This window comes from Trichechus manatus, unplaced genomic scaffold (genome assembly GCF_000243295.1).
Source record: "Trichechus manatus latirostris isolate Lorelei unplaced genomic scaffold, TriManLat1.0 scaffold00176, whole genome shotgun sequence".
NCBI classification, from domain to species: Eukaryota; Metazoa; Chordata; class Mammalia; order Sirenia; family Trichechidae; genus Trichechus; species Trichechus manatus.
In genome coordinates, this window is record NW_004444112.1 from 4,429,230 (window position 1) to 4,445,899 (window position 16,670).

The 16,670-nt window shown below is 46.4% G+C and overlaps 2 protein-coding genes across 2 annotated transcripts in view; one reads left to right on the forward strand and one right to left on the reverse strand.

The window, feature by feature from the left end:
- The window catches only part of LOC111822431 (zinc finger protein 805-like), a 17,008-nt gene extending 2,787 nt beyond the window's left edge, over nucleotides 1–14,221 (reverse strand). Inside the window, 3 exon segments of the mRNA XM_023741289.1 lie at nucleotides 5,551–5,646; nucleotides 10,840–10,966; nucleotides 13,572–14,221. Of these exon segments, the coding sequence (XP_023597057.1) occupies nucleotides 5,551–5,646; nucleotides 10,840–10,966; nucleotides 13,572–13,601 (253 nt within the window). The 5' untranslated portion in view covers nucleotides 13,602–14,221.
- Nucleotides 1–16,670, forward strand: part of LOC101350500 (zinc finger protein 772) — a 287,781-nt gene that overhangs the window by 204,914 nt on the left and 66,197 nt on the right. The gene's annotated exons all lie outside the window — the stretch shown is intronic.

The window sequence follows — 16,670 nt, forward strand, 5'->3', positions numbered from 1 at the left end:
TTTTTTTAACATACATTTTTATGAGACCCCAACCGCTCACCCCACTCTGCGACAGCACACTCCTCCCCTCCGCCCCTGATTCCCCATGAACACTCAACCAGCTCCTAACTCTCTCTGCCTTCCCTCTCACCTCTGGACAGAAGCCGCCCCTTTAGTCTCTTATATCTATTTGTCTAAGAGGCACATTCTTCACGAGTATCACTTTATGTCCCACAGTCCAGTCCAATCCCTGTCTGAAGAGCTGGCCTCAGAAACTGTTTTAGTTCTGGGGTGATGGAGAGACCAGGGGCCATGCTTTCTGGGGTGCCTCCAGCAAAGACACAGAGTCTTAAGAGAACCCAGGGAACGGCTGTGCAGGAGAGGGTGATGCTGAGAAAGCAGAGACAGGCAGGGCCCAGGGGAGGCTGATTCCCAAGGTTCTGACTTGGGTGATGGTGGGAAAGAGCACAGCCATTCCCAGGACAGGGCTTATAAGGTAGAACGTCAGCAGGATCTGAGGGGACATGCTGAGTCTGGTATGCCTGAGGAACAGCTAGGTGAAAAAACTAGCAAAACAAGCATCATCTAAATAAGTAAGATTATAACACTTTACTTGAAGCCATTAAAGATCTATAAAAATGGAGAACTTAATAATATAAAGCTGACAATTCTAGCCATATCAATACATGAATTCAGTACAACTTCATAAAAAATCCCAACTAAGTTTATCATGGAACTTTATAAGCTGATTCTAGAATTCATACGAAAGAGCATATGGCCAATAATATCCCTGAGGAAGAGTAAGGAGGGGGATCTACCCTATCAGGTAACAGCATTATTATGAAGTAATAAATCATCAAGGCAGTGTGGTACTGGCACAGAGCTAAGACAAACTGGCAATGAAAAAGAAGAGTGAGCTCAGTAACCAGCTCACACATACATGGAGCTCTGATACGCAGCAGAGCAGCTCAGTGGTGAAAGGAGAGACTATTTAGTAAACAGAGCTACAAAATTTGGTTACTCACATGGGGAATACATAAAATTGCATTCCTACTACACATCATACTCAAACCAACTCAGATCAATAAACTCTTGAATGTCAAACACCAAATTTTAGTATAAACTAAATGAGACTATCTTTTCGATACTGGGGTAAAGCAAGATTACTTAATAAGTAATAAAACCATTAATCATAAAAGATTTATAAATCAGACTACACTAAAATAAGCAACTATTCAAAATATACATTAAAGATAATGAAAAAATAAGGTTAAAAACTAAAAGAAGATATCTGTAGCAAATATAATTGATAAAAAATTACTATCAAGAATGTACAAATAATCACTACAAATCAAAAAGAGAAGGGCAAACAACTTAATAGAAAAATAATCATAAACGAATATTTCACAGAAAATATAGATTGGTGACAAGACATGATGAAGTGCCCAAATTCCCAAACATGAAACACAAATCGAGATCACATATAAAACAAACCAACCAACCCCTTGCCGTCGAGTCAATTCTGACTCACGGCCACCCTACAGGACAGAGTAGAACTGCCCCATAGGGAATCCCTAAGGAGCACCTGGTGGATTTGAACTGCTGACCTTTTGGTTAGCAGCTGTAGCTCTTAACCACTACGCCACTAGAGTTTCCCAAGATCAAATAAGACAGGATACAATTTTCTACTGATTTGACTGGCAAAAACTGAGGATCTTTATAGTATCATGTACCGGATGGGACGTGGATCAATGAAACCGCTTGCATTTTCCTTGTGAAGTTTAAATTTGTATAATCTCTTTAGAAAACAATGGGAATTATCTTGTAAAACTGAACATTCACATAGCCTGTAAACCAGTAATTCCACTCCTAGAAATGTCACTCTTACGGATTGAATTGTGTCCCCCCAAAATATGCGTTTAAATCCTAACCCCTATACCTATGGATATAACTCCACTGGGAATAGTTTTCTTTGTTATGTTAATTAGGTTCTATCATTGTAAGGTGTGTCTTAAACCAATTACTTTAGAGATATAAAAGGAACAGCTCAGGCACAGAAACAAGGACAAATGGGGAAGACAGATGCTACATGAAGATCACCAAAAACCGGGAACCAGAGGCTGAAGGAGACAAAGATCTTCCCCAAGAGCTGACATAGAGAGCCTCCCCCTACAGCCATGCCCTACATCAGACTTCTATCCTCCTAAACTGTGACAAAATCAATTTGTTTGTTAAAGCCAGCCACTCGTGGTATTTGTTATTGCAGCACTAGCTCACTAAGACCATTACCAAAATGCACCCTGCATATGGGCAAGAGTACTCATGTATATAATGTTCACAGCACCACCATGTGTGAGAATGAAAAAAATGTAAACAATTCAATGCCCCAGGGAGTGGATGGATACACTTTGGTAGAGCCATGCAACAGAATACCGGACAGCAGAAAACCAATGAATGAACAACATAATGCCTCAAAACAGAAAACAACACAAATGTCCATCAGGAGGAAAACACAAAAATGAATGGCAGTTTTTCACACTATGAGATACTACACAGTACAAAAAAGAACCAAATGCAACTAAGTGCAACCACGTAGAAAAAACTCCCACAGACGTGATGATGATCAAAAGAGGACAGGCACAACAGAATGCGTATAAAAACCCACTGCTGTTGAGTTGATTCCGACTCATAGCGATCCTATTGGACAGAGTAGAACTGCCCCGTAGGGTTTTCTAGGCTGTAATCTTTAGGGAAGCAGATCACCAGGTCTTTCCCCCGTACAGCAGCTGGTGGGTTTGAATTGCTGATTTTTCGGTTAGCAGTCAAGCACTTAACCACTGTGCCACCAGGGTTCCTTTCATAAAGCTTACAGTGGGGTTCAATTTATATCCATTCAGAGCTGAAACTAATGTGCTATTAAAAATCTAAATATAAATTACCTTTGTAGAAGGGGATACTGACTACAAGGGGGCACAAGGAGCCTGCTGAGGTGGTAGACCTATTCTATATACTGACAGATTCTCTTTACTCATTTGGGTTTATACATATGAAAATATTCGTCAAGCTGACCTCTTCATATTGTACGTATCACTGCATATGTACACATCACTTCGGTCAAAAAGTGAAAGAAAATCAGAGTCAAGGGGAGGCAGGAAACCTAAGGATAGGCATCTCTTCCAAGAATGAGAACACTCCTCCAAGAAGCTCAGGTGCCCAGGGAAAGTACAGTCAAGGTCAGTTTGAGGCCAGTATACAGCCATGTGAATTTTTTGTTTTATTTTCTCCAAGTGAAATGAACTTCAGCGTGTTTTCATGTTGAGTAGAGAAAGGATGAGGTTACAGAAGAGGCACACTGTAAGTGAAGAAGGAAACTCCCCAGAAAGGTGTCATGTAGACTCTGGTGCCAGCACTGGCCATGGCCAGAGGAAGACCTCCTCTAGGGAGGTAAGAAGGGAAGCTGCAGATATGAGAGTTTCAGATCAGTGTGTAAGGGTTGAGGCTGTTATGGATTCAACTGTGTCACCGAAAAATATGTGTGGTAAATCCTAACCTCTATACCTGTGGTTATAATCCCATTTGGGAATGGATTTTCTTTGTTATGCTAAATGAGGCCATATTAGTGTAGAGTGTGTCTTGTGTCATTCTCTTTTGCGATATAAAAAGAGCAAGCAAGCTGAGATGGGGGGAAGAAAGATGCTATACCACATGAAGATCACCAAGAAACCAAGGAATAGAAGCTGAAAAGACACAAGAGACTTCCCCTAGAGCCGGCACCCTGAATTCAGACGTCTAGCCTCCTGAACTGTGAGAAAATGAATTTCTGTTTGTCAAAGCCACCCACTTGGGGTATTTCTGTTTTAGCAGCATGAGATAACTAAGACAAGTGTCAAGCAATATGACGAAGTAGGCTTTACTTTTCATATGTAAACATGCTGACACATCAGCAGTCATACGCTGAGACGTAATTGGCTGGGGAAGTGGTGATTACTGGAACAAGATGTGAGTGGCTTGGGGGAGTTGGTGCTGGACATGGCATTGACCAGAGGCTCAGAGCAGATATGGAGGGATTAGTTAGGAGTCTACGACCATCATCCAGGAAAAATATGATGACAGCTTTGGCTAAGTGTGAGGACAGATAGGATGGAGGTAAAGATTCAGGAGGTGTGTATAATGCAAAATGCTAGATGTAGGGATTGATGGAGATGGAGGTGTTAAGGAGTTGTCTGAGACTGTAACCAGTCTTCTAACCTGCTGAGATGGCAGGACCGTTCACTGAAACTTGGGAGGTGGGAAGAGTGGGCAGGATCATGGGTTCCTTGTTAGGCAGATTGAGAAACACGGAAATCATGTGACTTCCTTCAGATCGCAAAGCAAGTCAGAGGTGCCTTTGAGACAGTCATGTAGAGATGTGGGATGGAAGAAGGGGTGAAGGTTTGGAACAGACTCTGAAGGGCTGAACGGGCTGGAATGAGATGCTCACTGGCTGGCTGAGCAACAGACAGAGGGCATGACTCCACAGTGGTGCCAATCAACAAGTGCCCTCAGTAGGCCACATGTGGGGCAGAGAAGGCCAAATGGCACCCTGAGGTTTTACCAAAGAGTAGAGCAGGAATACATGTGGAAAGGGACTCTTTCTGAGCATCTGACAATGAGAAAGATAGGTGGATGAAGAATTTGGGACAAGGTGGGATGCAAAGTATAGCTGGAAAGAGTAAGTGGGAGAGAAAGAAAGGCCCGTCTTCCTCAGAGTTCAGAAAGAAAGGTGAGATATTATCATTAATGATTGCAGCTAATAGCATGACGTAAATAATACTAATGGCTGACTTTTGATGAGCCACTTACTGTGGGTCTGGCACCGCATTAAGCAGTTTCACACACTATCTTGATTACATCCTCACACAACCCAATAACACAGAAACTATTACTACTATCATTTTTCAGGAATAGATGGAACATTAGTTGACTGAGTGGATACTGATGAAATCATTTGCTCTTCTCCTTGGGCACACAACTCGACCACCTGTACTCATGCGCCCAACTTTGATCAGATGCCCAGTTCTTGCAAGTGGACTATAAGTAGATCTGAGAAGTGCAGAGGAGGCTGTGATTCCTCTCTCCTTTGTCCTCTGCCAGCTACAGGATGTCATGGTGATGACACAGTACTCCTAAGTCCTTGAATACTATGTGCTACAGCACTCAGGTCCACATGGATCTTGGTATGTGTGAGAGAAATAGTTTTTGTCTGTTGAGCCACCAAGACTGGAGTTCATCTGTTACAATAGCTAGCTTGGGTCACAAGGCTGACGAGTGACAAATCTTAAAAATTTTTAAGCCCATGTAGTTAAGAGCCCAGAGCCTGATATTGGCTTACATGTGGCACTCCTCCTCAGAAGCAGTGAAGTGTGTGATGGGGGTGGGAGAGGGGAGGGAATACAAGTCAAAGGGCTCCATCACTCCCACGTCCCCAGAGAGATAATGACAAAAAGCTTCCTGAGGGGATCCAGGGTCAGTGGTCTCCTCACAGTTTGCAAGCTGCAGGGCCCCCCACCTGCACAGCTCTCAGTCACCCACCTGGAAAGATGCTTAGGGACAGGTCTTTCTTCACGGCCCATAGCTTCTGCCTGAGCTCCAGCTCGTAGATCAGCTCTGGTTTGGGCACAGGACACCCTGACAAGGAGAAGGGAGAGGACACAGGGATGTTTGTGAGAAGAAACAGAACTTCTCAGTCTAGTCTGGGACTTCAGGATGGGAACGAGACCTTGGAATGAGGCTGCTCCCATCGAAGCAAACAAAATGCTGACCTGTGACCTGGACACCCAAGATAAAAACACCATCCTTGGACCCCCAAACTGTGGACACTAGTGCTGGCTGACCTCCAGCCTACAGAATCCCAACACTATTCAGACACAGCCACAGAACCCAGGGAAATGACTCCCTCCTTCCAGGTGCTGTCTAATTAATCCAAGTCAGTGAGTCTCAATCTGCCTGTGCATCAGAATCCCCTGGGGCTGTCTGGGTCCCATTCACTGATCAACTGAAACTGAATCTCTGAGGGGGAGGCCTGTAAATTCATAGATTTTAAATCTCCTCAGATGATTCTGACACCCAGGGAAGATGAGATGCACTAGTGGTGTTCTCAATTTGCAAACTGCATCCTGATCATCAGTAGTGTGAGGTAGGCAGGTGACCTAACCGGCCACTCTGTGAAGTGCAAGCCTTAATTCCAGGAAGGCTGAATGAAGGGAACTGCTGCCGCTGTCATCCTGAAGCACCCTGCGACTACTTTCAGATAACCCACCTGAGGATCTGGACCAAGGAGAAGAAGCAAATAAACAGACAACTGGGTTGTCACCCACCAACCTGGGAGCCATCCCCGCCCCTGGGCTGCTCATTAGGTGAGATAATAAATTTCCTTCAGGGTGAAGCCCATTTGAGCTGTCTTCTGTTAGTTCCAGCCCAACATGTATATGGACAGATGTGGGGGTAAAGGACTTAAAGGCTCTGTAGATAAGTCAATGGCCAAAGCACCAGACCCATAGTAAGGCTTAATCAGCAGAGCCTGAACCACAGCCCAGTATTCAACCAGTCAACACTAAGCAAATGCTCACTGGTGTCTGCTGCAAGCCTGGCACCAAGCTCAGTAATCCGTCCGTCAGGAGTCATGTGCCTCGCCACCTCAGGGCCTTTGCACACACTGGTCCTTCTACCTAGAATGCTGTTCTCTCACCTACCTTGCTCTAACTCTTTGGGTCTTAGCCCAAATGTTACTTCCTGTGAAGACTTCTTTGAAATGTAGTCCTCATGTCCAGGTGCTTAATCAATTTGCCACACTGTCACAGAAGTTTCAGTCCTAATAAAAACCAAGCCCAGTGCTGTTGAGTCACAGCGACCCTACAGAACAGAGTAGAACTTCCCCATATAGTTTCCAGAGCTATAATCTTTTATGAAAGCAGACTGCCACATCTTTCTCCCACAGAGTGGCTAGTGGATTTGAACCACCAACCTTTTGGTTAACAGCCAAGTGCTTTAACCACTGTGCCACAGGGCTCCTTCTTTCAATCCTAATATTAAGTAAAAAACTAGAATCTAAGGGGTGTAACCAAATCCTCGGGATCGTGCCAAGCACTTTAAATGCATAACTTTAAAAAAAAATTGAATTAACTTTACATAGTAACTTAGAGAAGAACACATATATTTAAAATATTGACTCTTTTCATTCAGGAACATGGTATGTATCTTTACCGATCTAAGTCTATTTTTAGATCCTAAGCAGAGTTTTATACTGCTCTTCAAAATGGGGAATCTATTTTAGGATTTCCCCACAGCATTTCCAGGAAATATAGCCAATTTTGTAGGTAAAGAAACCAAGGCTCAGGCAGACAAAGTGATCTGCCAAAAGGCACAGAACTGGGGAATGGTTGAACCAAGACGAAAACCCAGGTCTAGCCATCTCTGGTATCTGTGTTACTTAACCACAAAGCGACACAACATTGTTCTAGAAGGTGCTGAGTCCAGAAGTAATGCTGATGATCATAACGACGATGACACTAACAGTGGTATAACAGTGGTAGGGGTCACAACTGCTAACCTGCACACAGCCAGGTATCACCAGGCATGGTTCTGAGCCCTTTTCAGAACTCACTTATGCTTGCAACAGCCCTATCAAGTAGATATGATACTATTCCATTTTACCAATGAGCAACCTGATGCACAGCGAAGTTCAGTAATTTGCCTAGGGCCACACAGCTTTTAAGGAGTGGAGCTGGGATTGAACACCAGGAGTCTCGCTCCAGGCCCTAGTCTCCTATGGGCTCCAGGAAGGAGGACACCTGTGTGGGGCCAGCAGCACTGGACCAAGTAGTTAGTGGTGGTGAAGTGAGGACATGAATGGGAGGATTCAATCCTCAGGGAATGGAGGCCAAAGGGAGAAGACTTGGTGATGCCCAGACTTGGGCATTTCATAAACCACTAAAAAAAATGTAAAAATGGTAATGCACAGTTGATATGGTCACATATAGACATTTATACAAACACTAAATATCATCTACTCTCATTCACAAGTCACACACAAAAAAGGACTTTTACCACAAAAAAATGGCAGAGGACAGCATTTCAAAATGAAGATGTGTCTCCTACATTGAAGGATTTGTGCTTTATAAGGGACTCACCACACTGGCCTTGTTTTCCAGACTTTACCAGGGTAGGAGATGCTGAGATAATTAAATGGGTAGAGCATGAACAGTGCCTGGAACAGACCTAGCACGGGGTCAATGAATAGGAGACCTTAGCTGTGAACACTAATAATTGCTTTTCTTAAAAGTGACCCACCTTTTATGGTTCTTGTTGTTGTATGCTAACGTGTCAATTCCAACTCAAAGTGACCCCATGTGACAGAGTAGAACTTCCCCACAGAGCTTCCTAGGCTGTCATCTTTACAGGAGCAGATCACCAGGTCTTTCTCTCACGGAGCCACTGGGTAGGTTTGAACCACCAATCTTTCAGTTAGCAGCTGAGCACTTACCTGTTATGCCACCAGGGTTCCTTTTTATGGTTCTTAGATTTCTTCAAGAATGGATCCTTGTATTGTTCTGGTAATGGCAAAAACAGAGCCACTTGCCTTGATGGAGGGTTACATGAAAAATTACAGTGCAACTGAAACAACGCTAGAAGGCCCCAGGGAACTCAGGCAGACCGTTCAGGACTGTGTCTGAGGCGGCTCCCTCTTTTGAAAAGACTCAGCACTAAACCTGGACATTCTCTCAACAATCAGGAAGTGGGAAAGAAAAGGAAAACAGGAATGACTTTCTCAGGGTGTCCCTCAATGCCAGTTAACAATTACTGTCATTGTCATCATCGTTATGATCACCATCATTACTCCTGGACTCAGCACCCTCTACAACAGGCTTTCTCAGCCTTGGCATGATTGACATTTTGGTCCAAACAATTCTTTGCTGTGTGTGTCCTGTGCATCTTAAGGATGCTTAGCAGCATTCTACGTGTCTCCACTAGATGCTAGTTGCACACCTATCTCAGCTGTGACCATCAAAAATATCTCCACACATTACCAAATATCCCCTGGCATGGGGGCAATATCACTCCACTGGCTTAGAACGATATAAACAGGGTAATGGCAGAAAGCAAGCATGACAGAGGGTGGCACTTACACGATACTTTATGAACAGAAAACAGCTGGGTGAGAGGTGGTAACGTACTGAGAAGGGGCTGGCCGTGTGAAATGCTGGAGAGCACGCACCAGGCAGTGAGAACAGTAAGTGCAAAGGCCCAAAACGGATGCACGTTTGGGGAAACTGCAGGAACCCAGGACAGCCAGGGCAGAGTGATATCGGGAGACATCAGTGTGAAAGGTGCTTAAGGAGGGTGGCAAAACAAGATGGAGGACTTTTCGTTTAAAAAACTTCATAAAATATGTAATGCTCTTTTCCAGCCTTGCTTTATCTCTTCTTATTGAAATAGGACATAATTCCAGTTTTCTAGAAGTAGGAATGTCTTACCCTAAGCTAAGTTTCAAGAACTTCCCTGGACATTTAACACTTCCCTGTCCCCAAATTGGATGGTCTAAGATGTCATTATCCCCAAGCAGAGAATCATCTAAGACAGGATTTACCAACTTCGGAACTCTTGACATCTGGGGCTGAGTGATTCTCTGTTGAGGGGGCTGTGCAGTGCAGCATCTCTGGCTTTTTCTCACTAGGTGCCACTAGCATCCCCAGCCCCAGGTGTGATGATAAAAAAAATCCATCCAGAATGGAACTGGAACAACCAGAATGGAAATAATGAGAATGTTCATGCACTGGGAAGAATGTAACCAATGTCACTGAACAACTTGTGTAGAAGTTGTTGTATGGGAACCTAAACTGCTGTGTAAACCTTCACCAAAAACACAATAAAATAATACTTAAAAAAAAAAACTCATCCAGACATTGCCAAATGTCTGCTGAGGGGCAAAACTGCCAACTGCTAAAATGCATTGCTCTAAACTTATTTCTTGTACCAGTGGAGGATCATGGCCCAGGCTTTAGGAAACCAGAAACGATCCTAAGGCCTCAGGGAATAAAGGTGCCTCATAACTGAGATCATGCTGTTTAGTACAACACTGGGTGGTACTGAAGGCAAACACCTCCTGAGGGCCTTGCCTGACTCACCCCTGTCTGGGAGAACATCTATCACCCACAGCCCTGCTAATTGGGCTGTGGGAACATTTAACTCAGCCGAGCTTGGCCAGTCAGACCAAGGCCAGCCCATGCTGGACACCAGGATGAGAAATGAGGGAAATGTGGACTCAGGTGGCCATTTCCTGTGTCAAAGATGCCTCACAGAAGCCAGCTGCACAGAGAGAGAGAGAAGCAACACAAATGTGCAGATAAGTAGTGACGAGGAACCTGGGGGCCCAGGACAGCAAGGACTGGAGTGGTTACTTCATGCTGCAAACTCACTGGGGCAGAAAAGGCCATTGTGCAAACAGAGTGACAGGAGCACGCCTGCAGAGAGAAGCCAGGACAAGGGACTCGGAAACCAGGGCATGATCGTGGTTCTTCTGAATTCCTGACAGCAGTCCGTCCTGGGGCCCCGCTGGAGTGCCTGCCTCTGGGTTCCACGAGACAGTCTATTTCCTTCCAACACATCCCTGCTCTTTGGAGGTTAGCCAAAGGGGAACTATGTTTCTTGCCCAAAGAGACATAGAGAGACCAGACGAGAAAAGATGAGTCCGGAAAATGACTGAAGCTGTGGGAAGAAGAGAGGGTGGGCTCCAGAGGCCATCCTGATGAGCCAAGTCTGGAGTGAAAGGGTGGGATGAAAGAGTCTGCAGGTCCCTCATACAGTTGAGAGATGAGGTCTTACCCAGAGAGATCAGCAGGCCACAGTTCTCCAGCATCACCTCCTGGTACAGGCTCCTCTGGGTCAGGTCCAGCTGCCCCCACTCCTCCTGGGTGAAGGTCACGGCCACATCCTCAAATGTCACAGACACCTGAAGAGTCAAACAGAGGCAGTGGTGTTTGCCTTGGGAAGATGTGGGATGGGATTAGAGCCTGTGTCTGCATCAATGATAAAGATGCAGAGAGACTCAAGGCCCAGATCACCAAGTAACTCCTGGGGGCCTAGCTCAGTGCTGGGCTTAATGGGGAGGAGGGCACGACTTTGGATAGACTCAAATAGTCCAAAAAAGAGGAGGCTCCATGCGGAACCACTGAAGAATGACAGAAGACAATGACAATCCCATGTAAACTGTGAGATACAGATAGTAAGGGCTCTGAGATGTCAGAGGGAAAGGATAATAACCAGCAGCTGCGTCTCACTGGATCTCACCTCACTGTGTAACTTCCCTGTGCTGAAGGCTCAATATGCCATGCTAAAGCAACTAAGTCCCCAGCTCTGAAGCCAGATTCCTGTGATTTGACTCCAAACTCTTGAATCCGACACTTACCTGCTGTGTGACCTTGGGGTGCTCGCTTCATTTCACTGAGCCTCGACTTCTGGATCAATAAGAGCTCCCATTTCACCCACAACAGCTGTGAGATTTAGAGACAACGTCCAGTGCTCAGCATGCTTTGGGATTAATCCCCCCACAGCAGTGAGGTGAACACCATCATCCTCCCCACATCATAGTCTTCGACCTGAGGCCAAGAGGGCTCTATCAATCTACTCAGAGTCACACGTCTTATGACCATGGGCAGGACCTGAATGCAGGTCCCTCTGCTCCAGGGTCCAGTGGAGTAATCATGACACCCCTCCTCCACCAAAGTGAATCCACGGGAACGAGGTTGGGAAGCATTTCCAATAATTTCTGCTGTTAAATCCATTACAGCCACTGCCAAAAACATTTCTGTGAATGTGGGCAGAGGAGCAGAGCCATCATCACTGAACTCACAGGACAGGCCCTGTGGGTGGTACCTGCCTGGGGAGTGGCAGGGGCTGGGCAGCTCCCTGCATCCCTGGTTCCCCTGGTCCTGGAAGACTCCCTGGGAGATTCACGGTGAATCACCAGCCTATTTATCCTTCCTGAGTTCTCACAGCAGGCCACGATACTTCAGGACCAGGGAACATGAGTGGCAGGGACAACGCAGGCTATTGTCATGAGAACATGGGCCTTTGACTAGCCACACTGTCTGCACTTACTGAGAGTGGGATAACATCCAGCAAAGGACCACACCCTCTCACCCTCCCAGGACCTAATCTCAGCAGGTATGTGTGTGGGGTGGGGGTGGAAGAGACCATAGCAACCACACAAGGCCCTCTTGGGCCCCCTGAAACAACCAATACTTCTCCTGTGTCTACATACATCCCCCTGCCTGAAATGACCTGCATCCCCTCCCCAGTATGCCCAAAGTCATCTGCTGGAAGGACCACCTGCCTTGCAAAATTCACTTCAGGTGTCACCCACAGGACTTCCCCATCCACTGTGTAGAGGAGTGGGTAAAAGCACAGGCTCTGGTGGTCAACATACTGGGTACGACTTTTTAAGAGCTGTGTGCCCTGGGCAGGTAACTTAACCTCTCTGAGCTCTGACAGCCTCTTGTATAAAACAAGTGGTAATACTACCACTCAACTCTGATGAGTTGAGGGTTAAACCATGACTGACCAACATCCTATATCAAAGACTCAACAGCAGCTGGCAATCATGGATCTTTTGTTATGATTGTTCATTTTCCTCTTGGCTCCCACATCCTAGAAAACCTCAACGCAGGAGGCTTTTGTAATTTTGCCAGATTCCCTACACAAAAAATGCCAGACCACAGACAAGTAGGGCAGGATCTACTTTAGCCTGAATTGCCAGGAAAAGCCACTCCAAATAGGTGACATGTGAACAGAGGCCAGAAGGATGTGAATAGGGGAGCTCTGTAGAGATCTAGAGACAGTGTCCCAGGCAGTGGGAACTGCAAGGACAAAGGCTGAAATGGAAGAGAACCTACCATGGTCAAGTTGGTGTGTCTGGAGAGCAGTGAGCAAGAGAAAATGAAAGGAGGCAAGGTTGGAGGTTGTTGGTCAGGGTGGATTGGGCAGGGACTTGCAGGTCAAGGTTGGGGGTTGGATTTATTTTAAGATGGGAACCCCAGAGGGAGCATCATTGATTCTTCAACAACTTATAGAGCAGCTGTCAGTGTCCCGACACTGTTCTGTTGTTGTCATTGCTGGGTGCCAAGGAGTCGATTCCAACTCATAGTGACCCAATGTGACAAAGCAGAACTGCCCCATACAGTTTTCTAGGCTGCAATCTTTAGGAGAGCAGATCGCCAGGTCTTTCTCCCGTGGAGCCCCTGGTGGGTTTGAACACCAGATCTTTCGGTTAGCAGCCAAGTGTCTATCCGTTGCGCCACCAAGACTCCAAAGGGGAAGGTGGGAGGTTAGGTTTACTCTAAGTACGATGAGAACCCCTGGAGAAAGCCTCATTCATTCCTCATCAACTTACTGAGTAGCTGTCAAGAGTCTTGACACTGCTGTAAGACGGGGATAAAGTGACAAGCCAAATTACTGCAAAGAGAAGCCCAGTAACTTTCTCGGCTTCCAGCCCGTACAGCAGCCCAGCCCTCTCCCCTCAGAGAGAAGCAGCAATTCCGAAATCATCCTCCGCTCACCTGGGCCGGGTCCATCACCGCCGCCGCCATCGTGGGACCCCGTGAGGAGAGCAGGGCCTGAACAAGGGGGCGGCCGGGCCGGGACCCTACGATCCCACCCTGCACTGCGTTTGCTGGGGGTAGCTCGGCTGACTGTTGCCCTCTGGGCCTCAGTCTCCCCGAGTGAAAGGCGCACCAGGCCCAGGGCGCCGCCCTTGGCAACTGCGAAGGTGAAGGGCGGTGCGGAGTCCCGGAGAGCCTGCTGCCTGGGCGGGCGCAGAGGGGCAACGTTACAGTGGTTCACGACTCGAACATACGGGCTCAGTCTGGATGAGAGGACTGGGGAGCAGCACTCGCTTAGCCTCAAGACCTCAAGGCCAGCAGGGACCAAATCGCCACAGGCAAATGGCGTACCCTACGAAAGAGCAGGAAATCCCGCCCCCACCGACGTGTCCGCAGGAATCGCCCCTCTCCTTGGCCATCATTGGCCCAGCACCGCCGCCCACACACGACGCACAGCCTTCTAGGTAATGTAGTTTCCAGCTCCATCCATTCAGACGAGGAGCGCCTTTCGAGCACGGATTCCAATCAGTTCTCGGTTTGACCCTCACTCTGAGAATTTGCCTTTCCACTCCAAATATACTGAATCAGAATCTACATTTTAACAAGACCCCAGGTGATTCTTGTATATTTATGTATAAAAAAACCCAAACCTGTTGCCACTGAGTTGATTCTGACTAATAACATACTTCCGTGTGTAAGATACTTATGTATACTCAAGTATATGATACTTATGTATATTTATGTACACATATACTTATGTATTCTTATGTGTACATAAGAATCACCTGGGTATCTTATTAAAATGTAGATTTTCATTCAGTATGTCTGGGGTGGGGACGCAAATGCTCAGCAGGGGTCTGTACCAAAACAAACCCGTTCAAAGCCCTGCTTTCCAGCAAGACTTCTACAGTGTAAAACGGGCACAAGGCCCAGAGCGCTGTGTCAGATCTGCCTCATTTTCAAGGGTACGGAATGGTGGATGGGAGGCCATCCATTCTTCCACCTGGGAAACCGAGGATCGGGAGGCGGCGATGGACCCCATGTGACAGAGCAGAACTGCCCCATAGGGTTTCCTAAGCTGTAATCTTTATAGAAGCAGATCGCCAGGTCTCTTTCCCGTGGAGCCGCTGGGTGAGTTTGGTTAGCAGCCGAGTGCTTAACCAGTGCACCAACAGGGCTCCTTATACATTCATTACCACTCCAGATAAAAAAAAAACAGGATTTTTTCATGAAACTTACTGGAGGGATGGACAAAAGAAAATTATTGGAGGGACTGACAAAAGAGCAGCCCACCCCCACACCCCGCCAAAAAAAAAAACAAGGTCAGGAGGAGGATGCTGGGAGTCCTGCCAGACATTATCCACATTTATGGACAGCCCTCTCCTGGGCCACCTTTGGCCCAGTAATGTTCCGCATGGTGCACAGACATCTGGGTAATACAGTTGGCTCCAGCAGCCGGTGCCATCCTCTGAGATGGGGAGGCTAGAAGTGGAGGAGGCTTGGAAAGGAAGCTCAGAATTCCAATCTGGAACTTTTTTTGTTGTTAGTTTCCCTGCCCTAACTCATGGAGACCTCATGGCACAACAGAAGTAAACACTGCCTGGTCCTGGGCCATCCTCGTGATGGGTTACAGATCACACTGCTGTGATCCATATGGTTTTCATTGCCTGATTTTTGGAAGTAGATCAAAAGGCCTTTCTTCCTAGATGTTGGGGACGGAAAACAAACTTGGTCTCTCAGACCCATGGAAATAAATGAAGAAGACTCAACTAAGTTGTTAGTTGCTGTGGAGCCGATTTCAACTCATGGCGATCCCATGTGTGCAGAGTAAAACTGCTCCACAGGGTTTTCAAGGCTGTGACCTTTAGGAAGACACCAGGCCTGTCTTCCGAGGCACATTTGGATGGGTTCCAACTACCAACTTTTATGGTTAGTATTCAAGCGCTTAACCACTTGCGCCACCCAGGCACCTAAATGAGAAGTGTTGGTGCCAGTGAGTCGATTCTGACTCATAGCAACCCTGCAGGGCAGAGTAAAACTGCCCCATAGGGTTTCCTAGGCTAGGTCTTTTCTCCCGAAGAGTAGCTGGTGGGTTTGAACCGCCAACTTTTCAGTTAGCAGCTGAACAATTAACCATTGTGCCACCAGGGCTCCTAAATGAGAAGCAAGCACTATTTATTCAGAGCTTGCTATAGCAAGGAAGTCAGCCACCATCACCTGAGTTTGGCAGGGACTCAAAGGCAAGGAAGGGAGTTTTGGAAAGCTTTAGAGTAGAAGAAAGGGAAGGCTTCAGATATGCCCTGACTGGAGGCTGTTGGCATGGGGGAGCTGCAGGTGAGCTAACTAGAAGCAGGACATCCTATGTGACTAGTTTTAAAAAAACATTTCCATCCAGTTGATTCTGACTCATGGCAACTGCATGTGTGCAGTGTAGAACTGTGTGCTTCATAAGGTTTTCATGGCTGTGACCTTTAGGAAGCAGCTCACCAGGGCTTTCCTCTGAGGTACCTCTGGGTGGGTTTGAACTGCCAACCTTTAGGTTAGCAGCTGAGCATTTAACAGTTTGTGATGCCCAGAAATTGGTTACAGCAGCATATTTGGCTTTCACTGTTTGGTAATAAGTTGTAAGTGGGGGCAACAATTAGGGAAGCTGGCAGCTATTGACTAAGTCCTGACCATTTTGAGCCAATTGCAGAGGTTCTGGTTTGGCCTCTTGGTCTGGTTGCTGCAGAGGTTCTAATTCAGAGTTCTATTTTTATATAGAAGCTCTGGCAGCGCAGTGGTTAAGAACTTGGCTGCTAACCAAAAGGTCAGCAGTTCAGATCCACCAATTGCTCTCTGGAAATCCTATGGGGCAGTTCTACTCTGTCCTATAGGATCACTGAATCAGAATGGACTCGACAGCAACTGGTTTGGTTTTGTTTTGGTTTATTTTTATATAAGATCTAGCCACCCCCCATTTGTGTATTCAGTCTCTCAGACCTCAATCTCTTCAGATACTAGAGATTCACTGGGTGAACAAATCAGAGGAATGGAAGGAAAAGCGAAAAGCTTTTT